Here is a 26,460-nt window from a genome sequence, read left to right on the forward strand (position 1 = left end):
GAATCATATGAAATCATAGAGAATTGCTTTGTGTATGTAACAGAAAAATCTTTAGGTCTAGTAGCCAAAACTTGAGTCACCATAGTGGAGAGTCACAGCCTCTGACCCAGATTCCAGATTTAGGTCAATTCACAGACCAGAGGTCCTTGACTGATGGGGAGGCTGGATGTCTTTGAGGAAGGACCCTACACTGCTGCAGGTTCATGTTATAAATCTTCGTCCTAACCATTCCCTAAGGGACCTGCAATCATTTTCTTAAATTGCTGTTCTTCAGATAAAAGAAAGTACCCAGAGATTTTGGTGGTTACTAGACCCAGGGCCTAAATTAATGCTAATTCTTGGGTACCCAAAACACCACTGTGGCTTACTAGTCAAAATGAAGGCTTACAGTAGTCAGGTGACAGAAGGAATCATAGCTCAGGTCTGAATTACAGTGGACCAAATTGGTACATGGACCCACCCTGTGACTACTTCCCCAGTTCCTGAGTGAATAATTAGAATAAATAAAATTAACAATATGAAGAATTTCCATATTGGTGTTTTTGACACATGAGTTGAGAATCAATTACGGTAGGAAGGGATCATTGGAAGCCCCTGGAACTTTCCCTATCAAAAGAGCGAACCAGAAGCAATTCCACAACCCTGGAGAAATGGCCCTGGGCATTAATGCCACCATCAAAGACTTGAAAGCAGCAAGGGTGATGATACTCATCCCTTTGTCATTTAACTCACCACTTTGGCCTGTGCAAAAGACAGATCTTAGAAAATAACTAGGGAGTATCAGGTCCACATCTTAATGAGGTAGTGATTCCAATTGTAGCTGCTGTCACAGACTTATCTTTACTGAAATAAATTAATACGCTCCTGGCACTTGGCAGGCAGTCATTAACGTAAAGCCTTTTGCACCGTGAGAAGCAGTTTGCTTTTACCTGGCAAAGCCACAGTATATCTTGATAGTCTTGCCTCAAAGCTTTGTCAGTTCTCCTTCTCTCTGCTATGATACAGTCCACAGCGACCTTGTTCATCATGATATTCCACACAATATCACATTGGTCCACTATATTGATAACATTATGCTGACTGGAAATAATGAGCAAGAAGTGGCAAGTACTTAGGTGCTTAATAAAACATAAAAACTAGAAGGTGAAAGAAAAAAATCCCGTAATTCAGAAACTCAGTGAAGTTTCTAGGGGTTCAATGATTTGGAACAAGTTAAAATATCCATATCCAAAATGAAAAATAAGTTGCTGCACTTCACACTATGCACCATGATTAAAGAGACAGGATGCTTGGTAGGTCATTTTGAATTTTGAAGGCAACATATACTTTGAGTGTGCTACCTCGACCCATCTAGAGTCACTCATAAGATTATCGTTTTTTGAGTGGGGACCAGAGCAAGGAAGGCTCTATACTAAGTTTGAGTTATAGCACAAGCTGCTCTACCATGTGGGTCTTATGATCCAGCAGATCCAATGATACTGAAAGTATCATGGCCTATAGGAATATTGTGTGGAGCCCCCATCAAGCACCAGTAGTAGAATCACGGGGAAGCAAACCTATGTCTTTTAAAGATTGCTACTCTCCTTTTAAGAAACAGTTTCTGTCTTACTGCTGTGCCTTAGTAGAGACTGAATACCTAACCATGGGATAGCAGAGGATCATGTGGCCTAAGCTTTCCATCATAATGTGGATGTTGTTAGCTAGCCTAGTCACACAGACTTAGCTTGCCTTAGCAGGTCTGAAGGGAGAAGCATAGCTTGCTTGAACAGGTGGCTCAGACTCTTTCAACACCAACTCCTGTTTCATTGCCTTCTCTCCCTCAACCCATACCCATGGTCTCCTGGGGGTGGTTCTAACAACCAACTGGCCAAGAAAGAAAAAAAAAATCAAGTCTAGTTTACAGATTGGTCTGCGTATGTTGGTGGCAACCCCTCAGGGCAGTGGTCAAAAAAAAAAAAAAAAATCCTCCCAGTGAACAGAACTTCAAGTAGTATCTTTGGTTGGCTACTATGTCTGAACTTAGAGAAGGCCAGAAGTACAGATCCACACGAATTCATGGGTAGTTGCTGATGGCTTGGCTAGATAGGGAGTTGGAAGACACAGGCCTGTAAGGCTGGTGACAAGGAAGTCTAGGAATTATCTGTGGATGGACCTCTGGGAATGGGTACAGGCTGAAGATATTTGTCTCAGGTTAATGCCCACTGATATGGTTTGGCTCTGCGTTCCCACCCAAATCTCATCTTGTAGCTCCCATAATTCCCACGTATTGGAGGAAGGAGCCAGTGGGAGATGACTGAACAATGGGGTTGAGTCTTTCCTGCACTGTTTTTGTGATAATAAGTCTCATGAGATCTGATGGTTTTAAAAATGGGAGTTTCTCTGCACAAGCTCTCTCTTTGCCTGCTGCCATCCATGTTAAGACATGACTGGCTCTTCCTTGCCTTCCACGATGATTGTGAGGCCTCCCCAGCCATGTGGAACGACTGTTAAGTCCGTTAAACCTCTTTCTTTTGTAAAGTGCAGTGTTTCAGGTATGTCTTTATTGGCAGTATAAAAACAGACTAATACACCCAACAAAGGGCATCCATAGCAGAGGAAGCTCTTATTAATCAAGTTGACAAAATAATGTGCTGAGGTTATCGGTTACATTAATTATAAACTCAGTGCACATTCCCCAGCTACTACACCACTTGCTCAGTGGGTCCATAAATAATGCAGCCACAGCTGCAAGGATAGAGGCTATGTGTGGGTTCAACATCATGGGCTTCCCCTTACCAAGGCTGACAGGCATTACTGCCAACTGTCCAATCTGTCAAGAGCCAAGACCAATATTGAGGCTGCAATATGGCACCAATTCCATGGCTAATGGCCATCTACCTGATGGCAGGTTGACTATATCAGACCTTTCCCATCATGTAGGGGACAGAGATTCATCTTCACTGGAATAGACACATATTCTGGATATGGATTGCCTTCCCTGTGCATAATTCTTCTGCTAGTACCACTAACCAATCCATATACTCACAAAATGCCTGGTCTACCATCATGGCATTTCCCATAGCATTGCTTCTAAGCATGGAATCAATTTCACAGCAAATGAAATGCTGCAATGAGCTCATGCCTATGAAATTAACATACCGTAACACCCATAAGTGGTTAATCTGATTGAAAGGTGGAATGGTTCACTCAATACTCAGTTGATAGTTGGGAGATACTACACTGAAAGGATGGAGTTCGATGACAGTACATGCTTTGAGTCAGAGTATACAGTTCTAGAAATCACAGGGTAGAAGTGGGAATGGCTCCTTTCATGATTGTACTTCTCACTCTAGCAATCTCAAGCTTGCTGGTTTGGTGGTCTTAGCTCCCAGGGGATCCTTCAATCAGAGACATAACAATGGTTCCACTGATGTAGGATCTAAGATGACATTGCCCTCGGTTTCTGATGCCACTGAACCAGTAAGCAACAAAATGCGTAACTATACTGGCGTGAATGATCAATCCTGATTACCAAAGTGAGAGTGTATTGCTAGTGCACAGTGGAGGCAAAAGGGACTATTTCTTAACATAGGAGATTCTCTGGGTGCCTGAGTACTTCACATCCAATAGTAAAGGCTTATGAAAAATTACAACAACCAAAACAGGTACCACAGGAGGACTCAGATTCTTCAGTAATGAGTATTTGGGTCCCTCCACCAGGTAAAGAACTCTGACCAGTTGAGGTTCTGGCCAAGGGCAAAAGAAATCTCAATGGACCGACTGAGCAAGTGGTGTAGCTGGGGAATGTGCAGAGGTTATAATTGCTGTAACTGATAACCTCAGTACATTATTTGGTTTATAGAAATGATGGCCATAGTAGCTTTCAATATTTTCCAGTTTCCTTTTGTATGTATTTATTTGTCCTAACCATTTTTATGTTCTTCCATTTTAACTTAATACACGTTTTTGGAGGTTAAACTTACTTTATTTTTGAGACAGACTGGAATGCAGTGGTGTAATCTCAGCTCACTGCAACCTCTGCCTACCAGGTTCAAGTGGTTCTCCTGCCTCAGCCTCCTGAGTAGCTGAAATAGACAGGGTTTCACAATGTTGGCCAGACTGGTCTCCAACTCCTGACCTTCAGTGATCTGCCCGAGACAAATTGGTCTGCATGTGGAGCTGTAGTGCTTTAGCTATCCACCTTTAGATGAAACCAACATATCATGCAGGCCAATCCATCCTGACCTCCCAAACTGCTGGGATTACACACATGAGCCACCACGCTGGCCACAATTAGGTCTTTTGGGTAACAGAGCATTTGGTGGAACAGTGACAGAACTTGAATAAATCATACAGCCAACAATGGATACAATGACTGCTGGTACTGGGATTCTCGTGTTGGGGAAAGGGAGCAAATGTCACTTGTAAGGAAGCATAGCTGTATCGTTAGGTGGAAATGTAGAGCTGTTCCATTGTTGCTTAGAAGTGTTAAAGTGTAGAGAAGAGCAAATGTGGAAGCTGAATAGCCAAAGGGGTGGACTGTGACCATTACCAATTTCTTGCTTCAGCCACCAATCCATCTGTCATTGCCTGCTCTGTGATAATGAAGCTGGGCCATATGACAATTTCTCCTTATACACAAAGCTAGAGGAAAGGTTAAGAGGAAAAAAAGTACTTGGAGCTCACACAAAGCTAGAAATCAAGCCTGGTCCTACTAAGCCACATTAGAACACCTCCTCAGAGGGGTCTGGTCTCAGTATCGGGGAAGTAGTATGTTGTTTTGTAAGGGCACTGGAAGGATGCTGGAGGGATTTTTCCTGGCTCTGGCTTGCTCCTCTAGGTAGACACCCTCAGTGCCCGCTCTAGCAACTCACAGCTTTACAGTGAAATGCCACTAGTGTGGTACCTCCTATACGTGGCTTACCCCCCCACCACCTAGGATGACTTCCCAGAAGATTGCCATTGGTGCGACAAACATGGGTGGCTTCCCTGGCACTCTCTCAGATTTACAGCTACTGTGAGCTTCACCTGGAGGGCCAAGACTGCATGCTGTCTCATGAGGCTGAAATTCAGCTTGACGGAGAGTGGGTGGTGGCTGCTTCCTACATCTGCTGTCTATCTCTGGATTCTTTAAAGTTCTTTTTGCTGCTTCACAAATTTCTTAAAATTCTGCAGATAATAATGCCTCATCACTGCAATCCACTGTTACAGCTAATATCTCTTCATATCAAACTTTTCCGGTTCATATTGTGTGGCTTCGGTCTCCTGATTGTACTCTGGTTGACACAGAAACATTATCAGAGATGCAAACTTGAAGAAAATATTTTTAAAAATCTATTCACCATGGATTAGCAGCCAGTGTATTTTCAGATTAAAACAAAAACCCCTACAAAATAAGCAAAAAAAATAGACAACTCACCAAGGAAATAATTTCACTCACTAGAATATTAAAATTTAAAAACTGTTCAGCTATCAAGTGATCTGCTGCTGGTGGGAAGTGGAAAGTAATCTGTGAAAATCCTTTGTGTGGAAACACTATGAAGCAGCTTTCCACGCCTCCATTTCTACTCTGGAGGAAGTCACACATAGAGTGGCAGGTGCAAACATGCTCTGTAAAATTGTTGGTATGAACTAAAAACTGCAAACAGCTTGCCTTTCAACAGGTAAATACCTGCGTAAATCATGGTATCCATACTACATATAACAACATGGAAATTAAGAATCTGGTGTAGCCATATACACTAACTTTGAAAGATCTCCAAAAAGTGAGTGAACATTACAGGATGATGATAAAATAAAAATCTACATTACGTATTACCAAAGGTACATACAATTAAGTGATTATAAATTCATTAACTGTAAATCAGTTACAGTGGTTCCCTCTGTATCACTTACCACTCTGGTAAGTGGAGGAAGTCAAGAAGGGGAAAGGGCTGGGGATGCAATTTGTTTTCTAAGAAGTATATTTAAGAAAATCTATGTATTAATTGAATAATTTAAAAATAATAGATTAAATACCCTATCTGGAACTTTTTCTTACAGCTGGGATGAAATCAGATTGGATTCTGGAATGACAAAAACACATTGGAAGCACTGGTCAAGGCCAGGTTCTGTGGCTCATGCCTGTAATCCCAGCACTTTGGGAGGCCAAGGAGGGCAGATCACCTGAGGTCCAAAGTTCGAGATCACCCTGGCCAACATGGTGAAACCCCAGCTCTACTAAAAAATATAAAAATTAGCTGGACACGGTGGCAGGCACCTGTAATCCCAGCCACGTAGGAGGCTGAAGCAGGAGAATCACTTGAACCTGGGAGGTGGATGTTGCAGTGAGCCGAGATCATGCCACTGCACTCCAGCCTGGGCTACAGAGTGAGACTTCCATCTCAAAAGTTTGTTTCTAATGTTTACTGCAGTCATTAAGATTACCATCAAATTTCATATTACTTAAACTAAACGTGATTATATGTAAGGCTAATACAAAACCCAAAATTCATTCTTTCTAAAGCAAATTATTCAGTCTACCCTTGCAGGTTTTAAGGCTTATAGAGGAGTATATTCTTAGTCCAAGTCCAGTGATTTAAATTAGAACATAATTTGGCCCAACAGAATAACAAGAACCACATTTTACAGTCACAGCATGCAGCTTGATAGTAATTTATACCAAACAGTAGCTTGGTTTTTACTTGATACACAGTATGAACTAAAATGGCAGAAAGTCACAAACTAGCTTTCAGATATGTAAAAACAAGATAGCATGCCTCTCATAAATATCGATTTGTGGAAGATCAATTTGCAAATCACTCCCATAGGTGTACCAAGTCCTCCCTCCACCTATTACTTCCAAGGCTCTGCTTTCTATTGACATATAAATATTTGCCTTAGTTACTATCTGCGAGTCTTGAGAAGCAATACAAATTGAGTAGAAAACCCACCCCAAGCAGACTGTTAAGATAAATCCACTATACATTACATTTTATAAGCCAAACGCAGTAACACACTCCACTCAATAGAAAAGAGATTAATTCAATAAACATGTAGATTTATTTTAAATCAGTTTGGTACATGATACAGATTGGTTTTGCAGTTTTTAATGAACTGAAATAAAAATGTCTAAATACAGCAGTGTCTGCCTGTGCAACAAGTATCTAAGGTAAAATAAGGTATTTGATAGAACATCTGCAAGGACAAATCAGATGAAAAATCTGAAAAGGTTTCTATATACCTTCTGGATTTTTTTAAAAACCCAAAAATTATTAATGGCTCAAGATACTACATTGCTAAAGTTAGGGGAAAAAGTAAAAAGGCTGTGAGTTCTGTTGCAAGAGGTCATCTGTAGACTTGCAAAATCTAATTTTATATTATGCTAGTTGTTGGTGCTCAAAATTACAGAAGCTTCCAATCATTACATTTCCACAAAATTTGCTACATATGTTGACATTAATGTGTGTCAGGGAATTCTTACCCAGGTAAACAACAATTATTACATCACTGTAGCTAATTTTTGCCACCTTGGGAGGAATGGAATTCTGCATATTTTCAAATTAATCCTACAGCACTCACTAAAAACTAACAGCCATGGCACCATAATAAATTTTGTGAGGTACCTAGAATATTACTAATGAAAACAAAAAATGTGAGGTAAACCTACCTTTCCCCAAGAAACTTTGAAGCCAGAGATTTTAAACAATTAAGGCACTTGAAAACATTAGGTATATATACAAATGTGCAAGTAAAACAAACTTTACCTGTACCAACGAGTAACAAAGAAACAGTATATCTTCATCTTAACCTTTAATAGTTATCTAAATGCAGACTTTCAGTTTATGAAATGAACCAAAGCAAGTTTTCGTTTCCTGCTATAAAATATTGAAAATCAAGTGTGAAACTCAGCCACTACAGGCTAAAGAAACTAAATAAAAAACATTAATGACCTAGAAAAGCAAAAGCCTATTTTAAACTACTTAAAGCCTCTGAACTAGTCCAATGAGTCAAAGGCAAGGGAGAAGTGATCCTCTAAAACTGAAGACGACCCCTCTAAATGAGAAAACTAGAGAAGTAAAAGTATGCATGCTTATTACACAATGGGAAACCAAGAAGAAAGGAAAGGAGAGAAAAAGAAAAAGCACAGTTTATTCATCCAGGACAATCAGTAAATATCTACCGTAACTGGATCAACCAAAAAATCCTTAGGTGTTCTGAAATTACACCGGTCACTTCTGCTGTCTTAAAACTTAAAATGATTGTCTCATTTAAATAGGAAATGATACTAAAATATGATTGTCTCACTTAAATAGTAAATGATTCTAAAATAATATATTTCCTTCTTACCTCACCAAAGTCACTTCTCAAGAAAGTTTGCTGGAAACCCTTTCAAGGTACAATAGTGCTAGCATACTTTTTAAAGTACAAAGGAAAGTATAATTAAATCAATTTATCTCTATACTTTTTAACAGCCGAAAGAAAAATGTTGAGAGGTTCAATACAGGAAGGCTTTCAATTTTGTATAAGAGCCTGTAGCTTAAGTTTCTCTGCTCTGAAATAAAGTAAATTTTCAATTAAATATTAACAGTATATCTAAAACAGGTTTACTACTGCTCACATCAAGGTACATCCACTGACCAATCCTTATGTTCCTTAATGTGAAAGAACAAATCATAGGCATTAAGCTAGAGCTTACCTTTCACTGTCTTCTAAGGCACTGTTCTTTATTTTCTCAATGACATAAGGTGCTTTACACGTATGAACAACCTGCTACACACTAATGGTATCCTTTCCATTCATTTCTTTAAATCTGGAATGTAATTCCCTGTGTGGCATCTTATTTCTAATGTAGAAAAAAAATAACTTATCAAGCACAAAATTTTACTCTAAGGATACCATTTGGTACTACTAAATTTATAAATTTATTCCACTTTTGAAATGATACCCAAAAATCCACCTAATTGATTCTCATTTGGCACATTCTTCTCTATTCTGTTCATGAAATCAAAATTACTAAATTTAAACTGCCAAGAGTCATGTTGTTGTCTGCACAAGACAACATTTTTTCCATCACTCACAGAAAGTTACATTTGGCATGTTAAGGAAAAAAAAAAACAAACCCACAGCAGCAGCTATTTAAAATAAAAGACGGCCACAAGGATTCATGCAGAATATTTTAAATATTCCTGTTGAACACAATGATTTGATTTTTTTTCTTCAAAGATGATGCTCCCAAACATCCTATATGCATCCATGGAAATTTAAAGATCCTGGAATAGCGTCTTTCATGTGGGACATCTTGAAAGATAGTATTTTGGTTTCAGTGAGTTACACTAATGAATCACCAGTCCTTATTAATTCAACGGGTCTGTTTACAGAGTGTGGTAATTTCGTTCTTTAGATTTGCAGAACTTATAAAGAAAGAAAATTACAGCCTGCACACCCAAGACCAGGACAATTCCTCCAATGAAACTGGCTGCATCAAAGGTAGACTTTCGCACAGGTTGTGAGGTTGGAGTCACAGTGGTATTTGTTGTACCTGTTAGTAAGACAAAAGGAACAACAATCCTCAGTAAGTTTCATGGTATTCTATTGTAATTTCAAGACCCACCTGAGTCTCTATTTGCCATGTGTTAAATTCTATAAAGTATTTCCTCAAGTCAAGTCTTTACAGTTAGAATTTATCCCTAATTTAGGACGACAACCATTATATATCCCATTTTTCATTCCACCCAAGGATACAAAGTGGTCAATGCTGCTCTACTACTACAAATATAAAAACAATGGGAGGAATTCTCCTGGTAGATAAATTGTGCCCTGGGAATATACCAAACACTTCTAAATTATGCAATAATTTCTTCAGACTATGTACTTCTAGTTAATTGCAAGTATAAATATCAGTATTAGTGCTGAAACTTCATATGACTTCTGAATTTACTAGTATAAGGTCAAAAATTTGGTTGCAAATTTTCATGTTATAAAAATAATCTTGAGGATATGGAATTTATAATTTCAACAAGCAAAGGAACTTGTAATTAAAGGCTTACTCTGCCAAAAATTTAACATTATGAGAAAGTATTATCAAGTCATAAGGAAAAAACGAAAATCTGAATTTTTCAGGGAGAAAATGTTTCAAGAGGAAACAGAAAAAGCAATTTCCCATTTAAAATAACTCTTACTTTTCTCTTAAATAGATTATCAAAGAACACTGTTTCTAGTGGCTGTGCAAGTTGGCCACTTTAAAACTAATTACAACTGTTTTGTATTCCTTCTTATGAAGACAGAATGGCTTCACTGAAACCGAGAAAAAGGCAGCATACATAAGCACGAAGCCAAAGAATCACAAAAAGCAGGTAGAAGATTCATTAGCATCAGTTTTTTAAAAATGACAGACAAAAGGATTCCTAACCTGTGTACCCCCTACAGTGTCCTGTAGCATAACCTAAATATGATTTAAATTAGATTATGTCAAATCATTTAATAACAAGCTAATTTTCACATTACTGAGCAATGCTAAGAAATGGTAAGAAAGTGAGGTGCACATCTGGTAGTGATCCTCGATTTTTAGACCTTTCTCAGTAAAAATGACAGATGTATTATCTTCCCTCAAATCACTATGCTCTCACACAGCACACAACCAATCCTTAACAGTAATCAGAAGTTACAAATTATATTTTACACACAGCTGTACTAAACTTTGAAAAAACATTACTTAATTCTGAAGTGTCACGTCAAATGTGATCACACATTTAAAAATGAGAAGAGGAATCTCAGCAAAGCTATCATTACTGTGTTAACAAAGCACTACCTTGATCCCCCTAAATGTAAGAGATGAATTTCAGTTTCATAACCATTAATTAAGTTGGAAAATGATGGTAGAAATTGTGAAGGGCAACATCATACACACATCCTACATCACTGTTAATCTAAAAAGCCTCAATTACCTGATGTAGTAACTGTCTTGGAAGTTGTAGAAGGGGAGGGCTGAACTGTGGGTTTAGCTGGAATGAAAACAAAACTTTTTAAAAAAACCTTAAATTTCTAGCTTCCCAGCTATCTAACAGCTTTTAAAAATAAGGCTACCAACTTCAACATGCTTTCAATTTTTAAGAGACCAAAAGCCAAATTTCAGTTAATGGTTCACTAACACAGCTACACACCCACGAATACTAGGATTTAAGTGTATTTTAAAACAGTAAGCAATCATAAAATTGTTAATATCTGTATATCCCTTTTATAAAATCCATGTATACATTTGGATAAAATGTGCAAAGACTTTTATCTTGCCCACAGTCAAGGGCAAGAATATTTAGGTGAGGAAACTATAGATTCCCTGTAATCTTTCTTCTAAGACAGAAACTATTGAAGTCCTAAGTTCTCTCTTTTGAGGGTATGGAGATTTGCCTATCTTCTTCACTTCAGGGGCTGGTAAACTTTTCTTAAAGGGGTTGAAGTAAGTATTTTACTCTTTGCCCACTGTGTAATGCAAAAGCAAAGACAGCATGAAAATTAATGGGCATGATATGTTCCAATAAAGCTGTATAAGAATAGGGGCCCTGGGCCCACAGTTTCCCAGCATAAGATTCTATGAGACCAAGGGTAAGCTCTAGTCTACCACATTGCATGAGGCCCAGAGACTATCCGAGTTACCATTACTTTTAATGGCAAGAACCGCAATTACTTTTGCACCAACCAAATAGTTGATGATACCTCTAAAGAAATGCACACTGAGGAGGATTAGTTTGAATGTAAAATCATTTTAGGGACTAACCCACTCTTAAGAAGGGAACATTGAACAATGTGTATTACAAGTTGTCATCTGTAAGAGTTTTCACAGATGTGGATATAGTTTATACAAATTAACATTTTTCCTAGCATCCAAAGAGCTACTAAATATTAGCATATCACGTATTTTTTTTTTTTGAGACAGTCTTTTGCTCTTTCACCCAAGCTGGAGGGTAAAGGTGCAATCTTGGCTCACTGCAACCTCTGCCTTCTGGTTCAAATGATTCTTCTGCCTCAGCCTCCCGAGTAGCTGGCATTCCAGGCACCTGCCACCGCACCCAGCTAATTTTTCTATTTTTAATAGAGACGGGGTTTCACCGTGTTGCCTATGCTGGTCTCAAACTCCTGATCTCAAGTTGAGGGAATGTATTCTCTTACCGGGTCCACTAGGGGGCGTAGTTTCAAGGGCAAGAACTTCCCAGTGCCATGTCCCCTTCCCATCTCTCTCCATCCCAGAGATTTTAACAGTCTTTGTTTTAAGTTTCACAGGGCAGCATGGGAAGAATCAAAAAGTTGATCACTCCAGCAGAAGTTCTAAAGAATTCCTTTCATTGGCCAGAGGTCTTGGAGAAAGTGCGGGTTCCTCCCAGGTTAAAAGCTCCCTTCTTCCGCACCCCTTTGGACTCCATGCTAGGGTCCCCTTCCATGAACACTCCCTTCGTGGAAGTGGTCTTTCTCCCTCCTGGATTTCCCCTCTGGAGTCCTCCCTTCCACACACTAGTCAAAGCCTGTCTTCCCCCTCCTAAACTCCCTCTCTCAATTTCCTTCCACTCAGTGTGAAACCTGTCTTTCTTCTGGATTCCATCTTTCTGGATTCTCTCTCTCAGGGTGAGGGGAGTTTGCCTTCTCTGATTTCCCTCTGGGAACCCTTCTCACTCAGTGTGAGAGCGGCTTTTCTTTCTCTCAGTGTGAGAGCTAGCTGTTTCTCTCTCCTCCTCCTTTCTCTCTCTCTACCTAAATAAATCACTTTCCAAACACTTTTGAAGTCTGGCATTTACTGCGCACTGTGCCATGGTCTCCTCTCCCATTCTTGGGGAGGGACAGACCAAGAACCTGGAGAAATGCCCTCTCAGGGAAACTGAGGGTTCCCCTAAGCCCCAACATTACAAAGTGATCCACCTGCTTTGGCCACCCAAAGTGCTGGGATTCCAGGCATGAGCCACTGTGCCCAGCCAGTATATCACCTATTAAGTTTCTATTAGTACTATCAACACTAATATAAGTCTGACCAGAGCTTTCAGAAAGAAAGTATGTAGATACAGTTTATACAAATTAACATTTTTTTCTGGCATCCAAAAAGCTACCAAATAAATTCAAAGTTTGCTGGAAGCATTTGAGAAAGGTTTCATTAAGATGTTGTCCTAAGGATAGGGTTCAAACTTTTGGAAAGTGCACTATAGGAGTCACTAGCTAAGAGAGCTTATTTTGTTTCAGGATATCATTAGTTAAGTCGGGCTTCAGAGTGGAAGGGCTTCAATATATGGATGTGCTTATGATGGTGGGCAGCTAGGGAGGATTTGGGGAAGATGAGGAATATTAATCATGATATTTATATTTTTATGAAAAGGTAAGGTGCTATGCAAACATTCATTTTTGTATTGTTTCGGGAAAAAGGATTTGAGGGCTGAAGAGAATTTGTAAACAAATGTTACTTCTGTTTAAGGTACATAACTGAACAGACTTCAAAGTGATATGCTTAAGCCACAAAAGAAAAGACAGGGAAAGGGTGCCAAATGACTACTGATGAAGCACAGAAATTAAGTAATCTTTTCACTGTATTAGACGGTCTTTCAAACAATCAAACACAAACCTCAATAGGAATCAGCATCGTCCCAAATTCTAATATAAAAGAGGAAGTTCTGTGCCTTAAAACACACATAGTAATTATACACTGAACGAGCAAGGCTTGACAGTTTTCAGATACTGCTAAATATCTGAATATTGCTAAAAGTAGATCTTTAAAGAGACGGACTCTCGTTAACAGGCAGACTACCCACATCTCAAGGTTGACAGAATCCTAGGAAACTAAGGTATTCTAATTTCTACATGACCATGAGTCAACAGAGCTTAAGACGTATTTTATTAATACTGATACTACTTAAAAGCTATAAGTGATATACAAATAATATTGATGGATATGTTCAGACCCATTTGCTTTCTTTCCCCTCTTATTTGAAGCATTGTTTTACACACGTCCATCCATCCTGCTCTTCAACAGTTCTTTCATCTCTCCATACTGGGAAAATCTTATACTGACCTCATCTCTGATAAGACTGGTCCTTACATAGAATTCCTAGATTGGAGGCTGTGATTATGTTAAGGCTCATTAGCCCCATCAAGGTTTTTATTGCTTGTGTAAGTGTATCTTCTGTGTAACCACAAAAAATACAGTTTACAAATTAAACACATCAAATCCTGTTCAATCTCAAAACATTATTACTGTTTGACAACATGAGGTAAAAAAATTCTGCAAATTTACAATGTGGTTCTCACCACTCAGCCTCAGAAAAAGGTAAAAACTAGTTTTTATAAGTAGGCAAAATATTTCTTTATTTTCAATTTTGAAAAAAGTATTACATTGACAATATTTTCAAAATAAAAGCACCACTCAGGGAATACAACCTGTTGCCCTACTGTTTCTTTTACTGAAGAAAAAAAAATTAGCACCATAGGAAAGGTAAAAAAAAAAAAAAAAAAAAAAAATATATATATATATATATATATATATATATATATATATGTAAGTTATAAAAGCTGCTACTGGTGGTAAGAAAATGCTATAAAAATCCTGAAGTAGTCCCAGCAGAGTAACAGGTTACTTTCTGCTAGACAATTTTTCTAGGCATGTATATAACAAAAATTAAAATTGTACTAGAATTGCTTAATACAGTTGATCTTCCACTTCATCTATTACGAACATTTTCCACTGTGTCTGACATATTTTGGTTATTCTATTATTTGTACTAAAGGAGGAGCATTATAATTAACCCCATTATACACTTCTCTCTATAAATTAGATTCTCTTTGCATTGTCTGTAACTCTCCCTTCATTTCTCACTTGCTGTCTTCAGAAGGCACATATGCCATGGAAAGAAGCAGCCTAAAGGTTTGTTCTTCAACTAATGTCAGTCAATTGATGCATTTTCTGCAGATAAGCCCTTGCTGCCTTCCACTTTACAGAACCAAAGAGGGCTAGCACAAAAGACTCAAGACAGTTCACAGAAAGACCCAGGGTGGAGAAAGCTGCAGAGGACTATGTCAATTGTGAACTCACAACAGTTCTGAAGAAATTGTTCCCCCACTCCCAGCACCCCATTTTCTTTTCATAACCAACCTTCTCAAAATTGTTTTTCTCTAAACACCTCTGGTTTCAGCAACTTTTAATATCCTAGTCAACGTCTTCTAATGGGCGCTAAACACTTATAAGCACACCACCATACAATCATCAGCTCAAAATAAGTTTTATATCATTTGTAGACTTCCATGGCATGACTATTTCCATGGTAACCAATTTCAAGTTACCAACATGAAATCACAGAACACAGATCGGGAAGAGCTACGCACAATTGGCTTGTAATAACTGGTCCAAGCCAGCTCCAACACATCACTGCCGAAGTGTTTCAAAATGAGTTCTTGTCTTTGTTACAGCTCTTGACTACTTTTTCCATTGAAAAACTATACCTACAATCACATAGTTTCTTGCAATTATTTCTCTGGGCTTTTTTACTTCTCTACCCGACCCTATTTTATTTCCTCCCCCATCCTCCTCCTAGCCCTTAGACATTAGTTGTTTCCTAGAGTGGTCCTCAAGCCCTATCCCTCCCTTTCCATATGCTCCTCCAGTGCCTCTACTACTGCCTATGCTGATTTGTATTTTTGGCCAAGAGCTCTTGCCTGACTTGCAGTTTCCTGAACACTAAACAGATTCCACTTAATGGATTCCAGACATCTTAAACTAAAATCCCAAATGACAGCCCCAAACGGCAATAGACTGCTCTTCCTCTTATTTTGGTGAAAATTCCTCACCTCTCCCTATCACTCCATCTCTTCTCCCCTCAGTCATGAAGTCCTATGTCTTCCTTTTTTTTTTTTTCCTTTGAGACGGAGTCTCGCTCTGTCAGGCTGGAGTACAGTGGCACAATCTCAGCTCACTGCGACCTCCGACTTCAAGGTTCAAGCGATTCTCCTGCCTCAGCCTCCCGTGTAGCTGGGACTACAGGTACGCGCCACCACACCCAGCTAATTTTTGTATTTTTAGTAGAGACAGGGTTTCACCATGTTGGCCAGAATGGTCCTGATCTCTTAACCTCGTGATCCACCTACCTCAGCCTCCCAAAGTGCTGGGATTATAGGTGTGAACCACCGCGCCCGGCCATACCCCTTCAACTTTCTAAGCCTATGGGATTGGACACTCTTTGACCTCACTGTCCTCCTTCCCATCTCCTACATATGTGCTGGCCCCCTGCTCCACCTCAGAGGCTCTTTTCAAGTTTTACCAGCACGGTTTCACTACCAAGCTATCACCACGTCTGTGTGCCACCCAATATACATACCTTTCTACAAATTCCCCAACACACTGTGCTCACAGACATCTTTCATTGTTCCTACAGAAGACAAAATGCTGGCTAATTTCAGTCTCCATATCCCTACCAACTACCCTAGTACTTGTCCTGGAATAGATGCATTTAATATTAGTAAATGTTAAATATTTCATATTTACTCTTCCTTTCAAGTTAGTAAATTTTAAGGAGTTCTTATCCATGCTGTTGAGGGCATAGTAAAAACTTTCCAGGTTGACAGGAATGAGAAAAATAAACCTTTCTGAAAAGCCTTAAAATAATCATACCCTCTGACCTAGAAATACTGTTTGACTCAATCCTATCAGAGACAAATACAAGTGTAATTCTATATAAGATGTTCACTGCATGGAGGAGAGACGGCCTAACTCTCCAATCAAGAGTAGGATGGAAAGTGTGTACTGTCATGCTTACGTTAACAGAAAATACAGACTGGCCATGGTGGATCGTGGCTGTAATTCCAGCTCTTTGGGAGGCTGAGGTGGGCAGATCACTTGAGGTCAGGAGTTCCAGAACAGCCTGGCCAACATGGTGAAACCCCATCTCTACTGAAAATACAAAAATTAGTCAGACATGATGGCAGGTGCCTGTAATCCCAGCTGCACTGAGGCAGGAGAATTGCTTGAACTTGGGAGGTGCAGGCTGTAGTGAGCCAAAGTCATACCACTACGCTCCAATCTGGGTGACAGAGCAAGACTTTGCTCAAAAAAAAGACAAAAGGTGCATGAGTGTTATCCAATTTCATAAAAAGTTATTTAGATATACATATAGAAAAGACTAGAATAACTGAAAACATTTTGGGGTGCTCTGGATGATAATTATAATTTGCTTTAGGCTTCTGTATTTCCCAAGATTTCCATAAAATCTAAAGAAAGTATTTTACAGACTCAATGTACATAGCCTCAGAATATCTGTTCACATTCCCTAAATACAAAACACTAGAGTTACGTGTCACTGTCATAAAAGGTAGAGATTAATGTTAATTGCTATGGACTTAACATTAACTTAAAGGCTTTTAAGTTTTTATTCATCTTTAAAATTATACGAACAACTTTTACATAATTATTTAAAATTAATCCATGAAAAGAGCTTAAAATACTGAAGGAAGAGCAAGAAAATAGTCATCTTGAATTACCTGTAGAATTGGTTGGCAAAGGAGCAGCTGTGGGCACTAAAGAAAAAAGAAAAACATATACATCAAAGCTATCCAAAAGATCACAATCTATAATGCTATTTCCCGACCTGCAATCATTTGAGAACCACTTTTCACAATTTTTACAACACTTAAGTACTACCTTTGGAAGAGACTGACAGTTGCCCCCAAATACCAGTCTCTGCTTTAGAAATAGAAGCACCAATGTTCAACACCTCTCTTCCTCCAGAAAAGACATTTCCTAGTCTCCAGTGCATCTAGGTCATCATGAGTAACCTCTAGGAAGCATCCTTAAAGTAGATACAAGCCTCTTCCATTCCCTTCTTCATCTTACTGGCAGGGAAAAAAAATCAATGTGATGGCTGGAACACAAACACCCACCTTGGACAGTAGGGTCAAAGCCATTTTTGAGAAATGAGAGAGTGAAAACCTACAGAAGCCTGAGTCTCTAATGGCTGCAGAGCTGTACTCTAGTCTACACTTCCTTACATGAGAGAAAAGTTAATCAGTCCACTGCTTAAGCCACTGTAATATGAGGGTTTATATCCTTCTTACCTGAAACTAATTCTGATACATCATCAAATGATCAGCATTACCTATTCAGTTTTCCTTTAAATCAGTGTTTTAAAAAGAAAATTTTAATAAACAAAATCTTCATTAATCTTGTCACTAAGCAGTTTCACGAAACCTCAGGTCTGAGAGTTATTAGTTTATGTAACACATATTACCATAAATAACTATTGAAAATGTTTGGGCCGGATCTGGTGGCTCAAGCCTGTAATTCCAGCACTTGGAAGCCAAGGTGGGAGGAATGCTTGAGCCCAGGAGTTTAAGACCAGCCTGGGCAACACAGCAAGATACCATCTCTACAAAAAATTTAAAAATTAGCTGGGTGTGATGGCATGCACCTGTAATCCCAGTTACTTGGGAGGCTGAGGCAGGAGGATTGCTTAAGCCCAGGAATACGAGGTGGCAATGAGTTATGACTGAACCACTGCACTCCAGCCTGCACAACAAAGAGATTCCATCTCAAAAAAAGTCTGTTCTTGTACCATCTAAACATATTATGCACCCTATGTAAAGTAAAACTGATCCAATACTAATGAAATCTTCAGTTAGAAAGTTCACATTGGGATGGGGCGAACCCTTCCGAAATTAAAGAGTCAAAGGTAGTCTTTTAAGGTTAAACAAACTCCGCAAAAATCTTTTTTCTATTCATTATGCACCAAATTAAAAGTGTGACTTTCCCATTGATTTACAATCTCATTAGAAAAATCAACAGTTCTGAGTAGAATTTTAACATTTTGCTGGACAAACAGTAAAGGTTAAAGAGCAATCAAATTACTCAGATTAAAATACACAAAATGGATGGATATAGGAAAGTTGATTTAACCACAGCATAAATATGATGCAGATTTAATGTGACAATCACCAGTATAACCCAAAAAGTGCCAGAATGAGGTTGACCAGACCTGCAAGATGCAAATAAACATAAAGTCTAAATTGTGACGAATTCCTAAAAGAGCATAAAAATAAAAAAAAGCCAGGTACAGTGGCTCACGCCTGTAATCCCAGCACTTTGGGAGGCCGAGGAAGGTGGATCACGAGGTCAAGAGATCAAGACCATCCTGGCCAACATGGTGAAACCCCATCTCTACTAAAAATTAAAAAAAAAAAAAAAAAAAATAAGCCAAGCATTTGGCACCCGCCTGTAGTCTCAGCTACTCGGGAGTCTAAGGAGGAAGAATCCCTTGAACCCGGGAGGCAGAGGTTGTCATGAGCCAAGACTGCGCCACTGTGCTCCAGCCTAGTGACTGGAGGGAGACAAAGCATCTACACTTACAGCATCCACACTGTAGCTAAATGAATAAACCAAGCTTCAAATATCACCCTATAATCAATCAATATGAATATAGTATTCATATTCAAATTCTAATAAGATAAGAATTATGGCAATGCCTCAAACAAAGCATTGAAAGAAGGCTTTCTGAGGCAATGATCTTCCTCACCTCTGTGGTCAGCTTCCCAGCAGCCAGTATGAATACTTACCAGAACAGAAGTTTGTCGTATTCACCACCTGACAATCAACAACTGTTGAATTATGTGAACAAAAGCTCTCATCTGTTAGGGGAGAAAAAAGAGATTAGTAGCGCCAATGACACATTTGATTTACCTTTGACTTTGCTACTAAACTCTAGGAAATCAAACCCAAACACTTTAGAAGCGGGGAGAAAAAAACAACACAGACCACTTTAGAAGTGTTCTGACCCAGAGTTAAACCTACAGACCAAATCCTGTCATTTAGAAGTCCATAGATCAAATCCTGTCATTCTCCTTTTCCCACTGACTTAAATATTACATAGGATCCCCCCAATGTTTATCCATTAGAAATCCACATTATCCACATTAATATACTGAACAAATCTCAGAATTGTGGAAAGACTACTGTACAATCAAGAAAGGCAGCCAGCGTCTAAAAAGAGGGCAAGTGGCTCACACCTGTAATCCCAGCACTTTGAGGCCAAGGAGGGTGGATCACCCGAGGTCAGGAGTTCGAGACCAGCCTGACCAATATGGTGAGACCCTACCTCTACTAAAAATACAAGAATTAGCCAGGCATGGTGGCCTGTGCCTGTAGTTCCAGCTACACTGGACGCTGAGACAGGAGAATAGCTTGAAACCAGGAGGCGGAAGTTGCAGTGAGCAAAGACGGAACCAGGACACTCCAGCCTGAGTGACAGAGCGAGACTCCTGTCTCCAAAAAAAAAAAAAAGAGGGCAGAGACAGTAAGGCGAAGTGGTCAGGGTCTTTGTTAATATGCTTAGTAAACAGAAGAGGCACTTTCTATAATACTGTAGCAACTCTATTCCAGATCCCACTGCCTTAGCCTTTTATGCTTTCTAAAATAACTTTACTGGATAGGTAGACTTGGAGCAAGAGTAAGGGGACAGGCTTCCTCCCAAAAATCTTACAGTAGAGCACTCCATCTCCAAAATTCACCAACTCTCACATACTCCCATATAAAAGGGAAGAGTATACCCTTAAATCCCATTTTGTGATCTAAAAAAAATTAAACACCTAACAAAAAAGTTAATTTAGCCCTATTTAGTCAACACCTTAAAGAGCTTTCTGAAATTTATGTAGTGATATAATTTCTAGAACTATTAAAATTTTTACCAAAGAATAAAAATTTTTACATGTAGCTTTGGTTTTTTTACTTAAAAAAAGAAAATCTAAAAAACAAAACCCACCAAAATGGCTAGATTGTTTTACTGATAAGAAAATAAACCACTTTAAATTAAAAAAAACAATTAAAATAATGTATGCAATAATCTCATGGTTCTAATAAGAACCTTATTGAATTTCAATGTACTGCCCTCTAGCTCTCTACCTCTTGTATTAACAAAAGCACAGGTCTCACCAAAATGGTGATCTTCCAAACAGGAAGAGTCAACTCTCCCCCAACCTCATTCTGCCCTATACTTAAGCATCCAACAGTTTCATAAGGTCTCTCTATGTTTCATGTTGCAGGACATCTGTAGATAAATATCTCAGCTTTCAATACAGCCTTCATTCACAGCTAATTCTAGTGTATTAAAGCACTCTTAATCCTTAAAACAGCCTTTAAAAACAACAAAACAAAAGCCAGGCAAGGAAGCACACAGCTGTAGTCCTGGCTACTAGGGAGGCCAAGGTAGGAGGACTGCTTGAGCCTAGGATTTCAAGACCAACCTGGGCAACACACGAAACCGCATCTGATAAAAAACAAACTACTGAGCCTTAATTATCAAGTCTTAAAGATTCAAAAGGGGGGATAGGAGACAGAAAGAGATTTTCAGGGGGAGTACTAGGGAACTGGCACTTTAAAGAAGCATTGGATTTGCAAAACAAATAGTGCACCAGATCCTAAATGTCCTACAAAACTTTCAAATGTTCAAGAGCTATTGTATTTTAAAATGTTATAACAAAACTGTTTTGCAACCCCAAAGTTTCTTACCTTGTTTACATTCTATCCAAAAGCAGGTAGTATTAACAGCACTAGCATTAAGACAGGAAATGCAGCTGTTTCGGCCTTCACAGGTTTCTGGGGGGGTTGGGGGAGATATGCATGAAATCAGTGATTTAATTGGTATCTCATTTGAATCTGTATTACTTATCTTTTTGAACAATAAGCATTACGTACAACACCAAAATTACTAGTTCAGAGAAATAAAACTTTATAAACCGATTTACTAAGAAATTTCAATCGTTACAAAGCTGTAAGTAAACTTATTAGAAAAACAAACAAGCTAGTGGTCGCTCTTAGTATAGTACCTCATGATCTCTATCTAATCAATTGTTTTTCACAGGACTATTTTAAAGATATCCATAGCCACTAAGAATTTCTTGAGGCATTTCAAAACATCCTGAAACAAAAAAATACTGAGAAAAAGGCTTTGCTGTAAGACCAACACTACACATAGGAAAATCAGTACCCACAAACTTCAGATAAAACCCTGAGATTTTTAGTAGTAGTAGTAGTATAACAGGCTGAACCCAAGCCATGATGATGCTGACTCTGTTGCAAAAAAAAAAATAAATAATAATAATAATAATAATAATTTCCCAGGGATTCTCGATTCATAAATGATCCACTCTTGACAGGATCCTCCACAACTGAAGACAACAGCTGAAAGACCACATTCAGGTGCATATAATTCAAGTTAACAAGGAGTCTGTCAATAGTTCATCCTAGGCCTAATAATCCAGAAGCAAGTACTCATCATCATAATTCAATGTCTGGAGAAGAACGGACTATAAAATTGGGCTCTATTTTCCATTGAGAAAAAGCAGCAAAAAAAAAAAAAAAAAAAACAATTGGGCTCTATTTATTTTCCTAGAAACTAGATGCCTCCAAACATTCTCATTTGCTTTTCCCGTGTAAAAAAAATAGTTCTGCAGAGGCGCTGCTTTCAGTACTTCGTCGTTAGTACTTATTAAAGACTGGGACATGTATGGTGGGGTGGGGGAAGGTTCATAAAATAGAAATAAATTTTCTTAAGTTTGTATAGATAAAACATGCTGTTTAAAAAACGTTTGTGCTTGATGATGGGCGTAGCAGAGTGAAATGTTTGAAGTGTTCTTTACAATGAACTTGCTACCTTTCAGACCACACCACATCCACTTATGATTTCCAGAAAATACATACCTCCTTTGTATGCATTTCAATTACACAAAGGCAATTAATCTGATACTTCCAACCTTCTCTTACACACACACTACAATTTTAAAAAGAAACTGCCAAATTAAGCCGGAGACAAAAATATTCTGCTTTATCATCTTAAAAATACTGCGGTTAGAATTCCCAGTATCACACTGCAATTTACCTCCCTCGTTTTGAAATTTTACCATTACATCTTCCCGAAACTAACAAAAAACAAAACATTAAGTTACTCAATACTTTACTATATTAAACTTTTATAAAATACTAAAACCAGAGAAATATTTGTAGAATATGAATGCCATGATAAAAATCATTACACTTCAGCAATTCTTCAGCCAAGAAGCCGCTAGGTAACATTACTCCTTACCTAATGTTAACTAGAATAACCAATCATACTAGACTGCAGGTTTTAAACACCTAGTATTTCTCCTGCTTATTTTATTACCTCAAACTTATCTTCCTTCCCTTTTTTGTGTTGTCATGGTATGTGCCAATTTCTGCTTTAAAATGTATATCTGCCTTAACCAGCCCCATTCGACTGCACAGTTTAACAAAAGACACGCTACTGATCGGGTTTTGGAAAACCCACAGACCTGGGCACAAATTACCTACTAAACATACGTGCCTGAGTACAGGACATAGTGAAAAAAATTTAAAATAATTTTAAAAAGAATAAACATACACTGTCAGGAGAGTTTACTCATCTCCGTCTCTGCATCTACCTCCTAGGTTTCACTACTTTCCAGTTTAGCCTTAGGATACGTATGCAAAGCACCAGATACATACACGGGTACTTTTCCTTTTTACATACCACGGAGTGTGAAGTTTTCACTAACTACGTCCTCAAACCTCAGCTATATTCAATTCCTATCTGCCAAAACAATGTAATCTCAAGCGACTGACTTTCTCAGACTCAAGTCCACACGAACGAGCATTACCGTCTTTTAAGTTTCTCTTTCCCGGACTTCCGGAGAAGGCTGCCTCCGGAGACGGGAGCCGGGCGGGTGAACGACCAGCCCTCAAGAGAGGCAGCTCGGTCCCACCGCCAACCCAGGAGGCGCGACGCCTGGTCCCATCCTCAACCCCACTGCTGCCCCCGTGGAAAGAAGCCATGTCCCACTTCAGACCCCCAAGTGAGGCTAGAATTACGATGCACTTTTAAAAGGCACAACGAGGTCGGCACCAGCCCCGTAGCCACGGGGAACCGCGCGTCCCCTTCCCCCCGGCGCGTTCCCCACCCGGCCCGGCCGCGAGTGGACTCCAGGCGGGCCGCCATGTTGCCGGAGTCGCCGCGACACCCCAAGAGCTGTCGGCCCGCCCGGCCCTGGTCCGCGCACCGCGGAGAGGCAGTGCGGCTCGGCGGGACAGGGGAGCGCGCGAAGCCTGTAGGGCCCGCGCCCACCTGGTGCCGAAGTGGTGACCAGCGGGAGGGACGTCACCGGCGCCGAGGTTACATTGGAGATAGGCACTAAAGTCGTCGCATTCGAGAGCTCAGTGTTCTCTTCCGCGGACAGCACACAGAGCACTGCCAGGCAGGTGGCGGCCCAAAGCAGCGAGCCGGAGAGCCGCGACATCGTGTCCTCAGCGCTGGCGTCTGGGCGAAAGGTGCGATGCACAGCGCTCGGTCAACCCCTCAGTACCCTGCGGCACCGCCTCCGAGATTTCGCTCCCCCACGGGAGCGCGCTGGGGTCACGTGAGGGGCCCTAGTTCTCGGAGGGCGGGGGCGACGCGGAAGGAGGAGGGGCTCGGGCAATACCAACGGGAATTCTACGGGGGGGAAGCAGGGGAGTCGAGAGGAAGCCGAAGGAAGCTGGCCCTCAAAGCGACTGTGCCACAGTAAGGAAACTGGGAACCTCTGCACATCGTTCATCTTGCCCTCAGATTACCACACACGACGCAGCTGGGCTTGTCTCATGCCTGTGCTAGAGACGGCCCCCACCCTGGCCTGCATGGAACAACCGACATTACGTGGCCTAGGGCGGCCACCCGAGCGCCCCGCCAGGCCACAGTTCCGCTGCCCCACGTGACTCCCGGGCCCCGCCTTCCGGACGCAACTCCGTGGGGGCGGAAGTTGGTTTTGTGCGGCTCATGTTGAACCCAGGCAAAAACTAATTTTGTGCTGTGGTGGCGGATCCCCAGAGTGCTTCCTTATATCCGGGTGGGACCTGTTTCTTTTTTCTTGAAGATTGGTTTTGCTGGAAGTAATCCTGTAATGGGACTCCCTGGGGGAATGGAGGCACCACGTGGTTAAGGAGTTTGTGCTTTGCTGCCCACATGGTGTGAGCGGCTGAGACGCCGCCCGGGCCAGAACCGCAGAGCTTCTACTCTGTCACTTTCCCAGTCTGACTTTTCCGAGTTGCTATTTCAGGAGGCGGTTGCAGGAGCCGATTTGTCTCAACTCCACCACTGTAGTCAGAGAATCAAAAGCTGTCTTGAATTGCGAGGCTATTGGGGCGGCTTCCACTCCCATATTACCAGTGAGGAAATTGAGACCTAGAAAAGTGACCTGACCTGTACACGGGATTGCCTGGCATCAGAGATGGATTTTTGAGTGCCTGTTAGTGTTCAAGCACTGCTCAGGCTTTTAGTAAGGGTGAGCGCCATCTAATGCCAAGTCTCACAAAATATTCGCAAAATTCGATATGGTTATCACATGCTAAAAATTAGACTTTAAAAGTCTAATTGTTGTATTTAAAAGTCTAAATACAACATTAAAAGTTGTATTTAATGCCGTATTTCCAACTGTTGTACACTTACGTAATTTTAATAATGCAAAGTTATCCTAATATAGGAATATTAGTTGCTTTTGTGAGGTCTGTTATGATTTGCCACGAACACCAAAAAAAGATGACTGCATAGTGTTTTACCTTTTTGCTCAAATGGAAAGCTTTTATTTACCCTTGGAATCTAATCATTGTCATCTTTCTGTATCCTCATGACTATGAACATTTGTTCCAAGGACTACACTAGTTGGAGTAGTGTTGCTTGGATGTAAACAAAACCTGACAGTTTTGACTGATCCAGCCCATGGCCAGAAGCATGAGAACACCGTCAAGGAAGTGAGTTCCCACCATCAGCCCTTCAAAGAAAGAAATATCTGCTCTTCTCTCAGGAGGCCTCTCACTATATTTAATACTTGACTATCTGGCACCCAGACCAAATGGAGTCACAAGGCAACTTTAATTTTTTTTTTAAGGTTGAGAATGTAAATAAGGCTCTGCTCTCAAAGCCCTGGTGCCTTAACTTCTTTCCACCCTAGGATAAACACACCCCTCTGTGGAGACCATTGTTTAACAATTTGTCACCTGGATGTTCAACTCTAGTCCTCAGATATTCCTCTGTCCTGATGAAGGGATACTTCACCCCTCTTGTTTTAAGACTAGAAAACCATTGACTGACTTTGCAGTCAACTGCAAAGTGGCAACTGTAGACGTAGATCAAGAGAGTTCCAAAGTCATTTTCACCATCGCAGAGAAATAACTTTTGTTTTCAGTTCCTGAAAGAGTAAAGCTCTGTTTATTGTTGTCATGGAGCAGGGTTTCTCAATCTTGGCACTATCGAGATTTGGGGCTGACTCATTCCTGCTTGTCCCGTGCATTGTTGGATGTTCAGCAGCATTCCTAGCCTCTACCCACTAGATGACAGAAGCACCCCGCCTCTCAGTTGTGACAACCAAAAATATCTCCCAGTATTGTTAAATTAAAAAAAAAAAAAGCAGTTGAAAAGCACTGTCAAGAGCGTTCTGTCTGCAAGGTCAGCCATAGGTCAGATTATTTCCTCT

General features: G+C 40.0%; 1 protein-coding gene across 4 annotated transcripts; it reads right to left on the reverse strand.

The window, feature by feature from the left end:
• Nucleotides 1-6,997: 6,997 nt before the first annotated feature.
• On the reverse strand, nt 6,998-24,326 carry CD164 (CD164 molecule). Of its 4 annotated transcripts, XM_008994880.5 has the most exons (6): nt 24,081-24,326; nt 21,473-21,559; nt 19,525-19,596; nt 17,458-17,493; nt 10,905-10,961; nt 6,998-9,499 (listed from the first exon to the last, which is right to left on the reverse strand). In XM_008994880.5, the coding sequence occupies exons 1-6, from the start codon at nt 24,250-24,252 to the stop codon at nt 9,333-9,335; spliced, it is 591 nt and encodes a 196-aa protein (XP_008993128.1). In that variant the 5' UTR covers nt 24,253-24,326; the 3' UTR covers nt 6,998-9,332. The 4 variants fall into 4 exon arrangements, with proteins under 4 accessions (XP_008993128.1, XP_035152356.1, XP_017826788.1 ...); XM_035296465.3 differs by lacking the exon at nt 21,473-21,559; XM_017971299.4 differs by lacking the exon at nt 17,458-17,493.
• Between the last annotated feature and the right edge of the window lie 2,134 nt (nt 24,327-26,460).

Source organism: Callithrix jacchus, chromosome 4 (genome assembly GCF_049354715.1).
Source record: "Callithrix jacchus isolate 240 chromosome 4, calJac240_pri, whole genome shotgun sequence".
NCBI lineage: Eukaryota > Metazoa > Chordata > Mammalia > Primates > Cebidae > Callithrix > Callithrix jacchus.

Excerpts from the sequence above, each read along its gene's own strand:
- CD164 (XM_008994880.5), bottom strand. The coding sequence starts at position 24,252 with ATGTCGCGGCTCTCCGGCTCGCTGCTTTGGGCCGCCACCTGCCTGGCA. Across the intron at positions 21,560-24,080 it reads GGTCACCACTTCGGCACCAG|AAACCTGTGAAGGCCGAAAC; the intron begins GTGGGCGCGGGC and ends CAACCCCCCCAG. Across the intron at positions 19,597-21,472 it reads TTGGATAGAATGTAAACAAG|ATGAGAGCTTTTGTTCACAT; the intron begins GTAAGAAACTTT and ends CTCCCCTAACAG.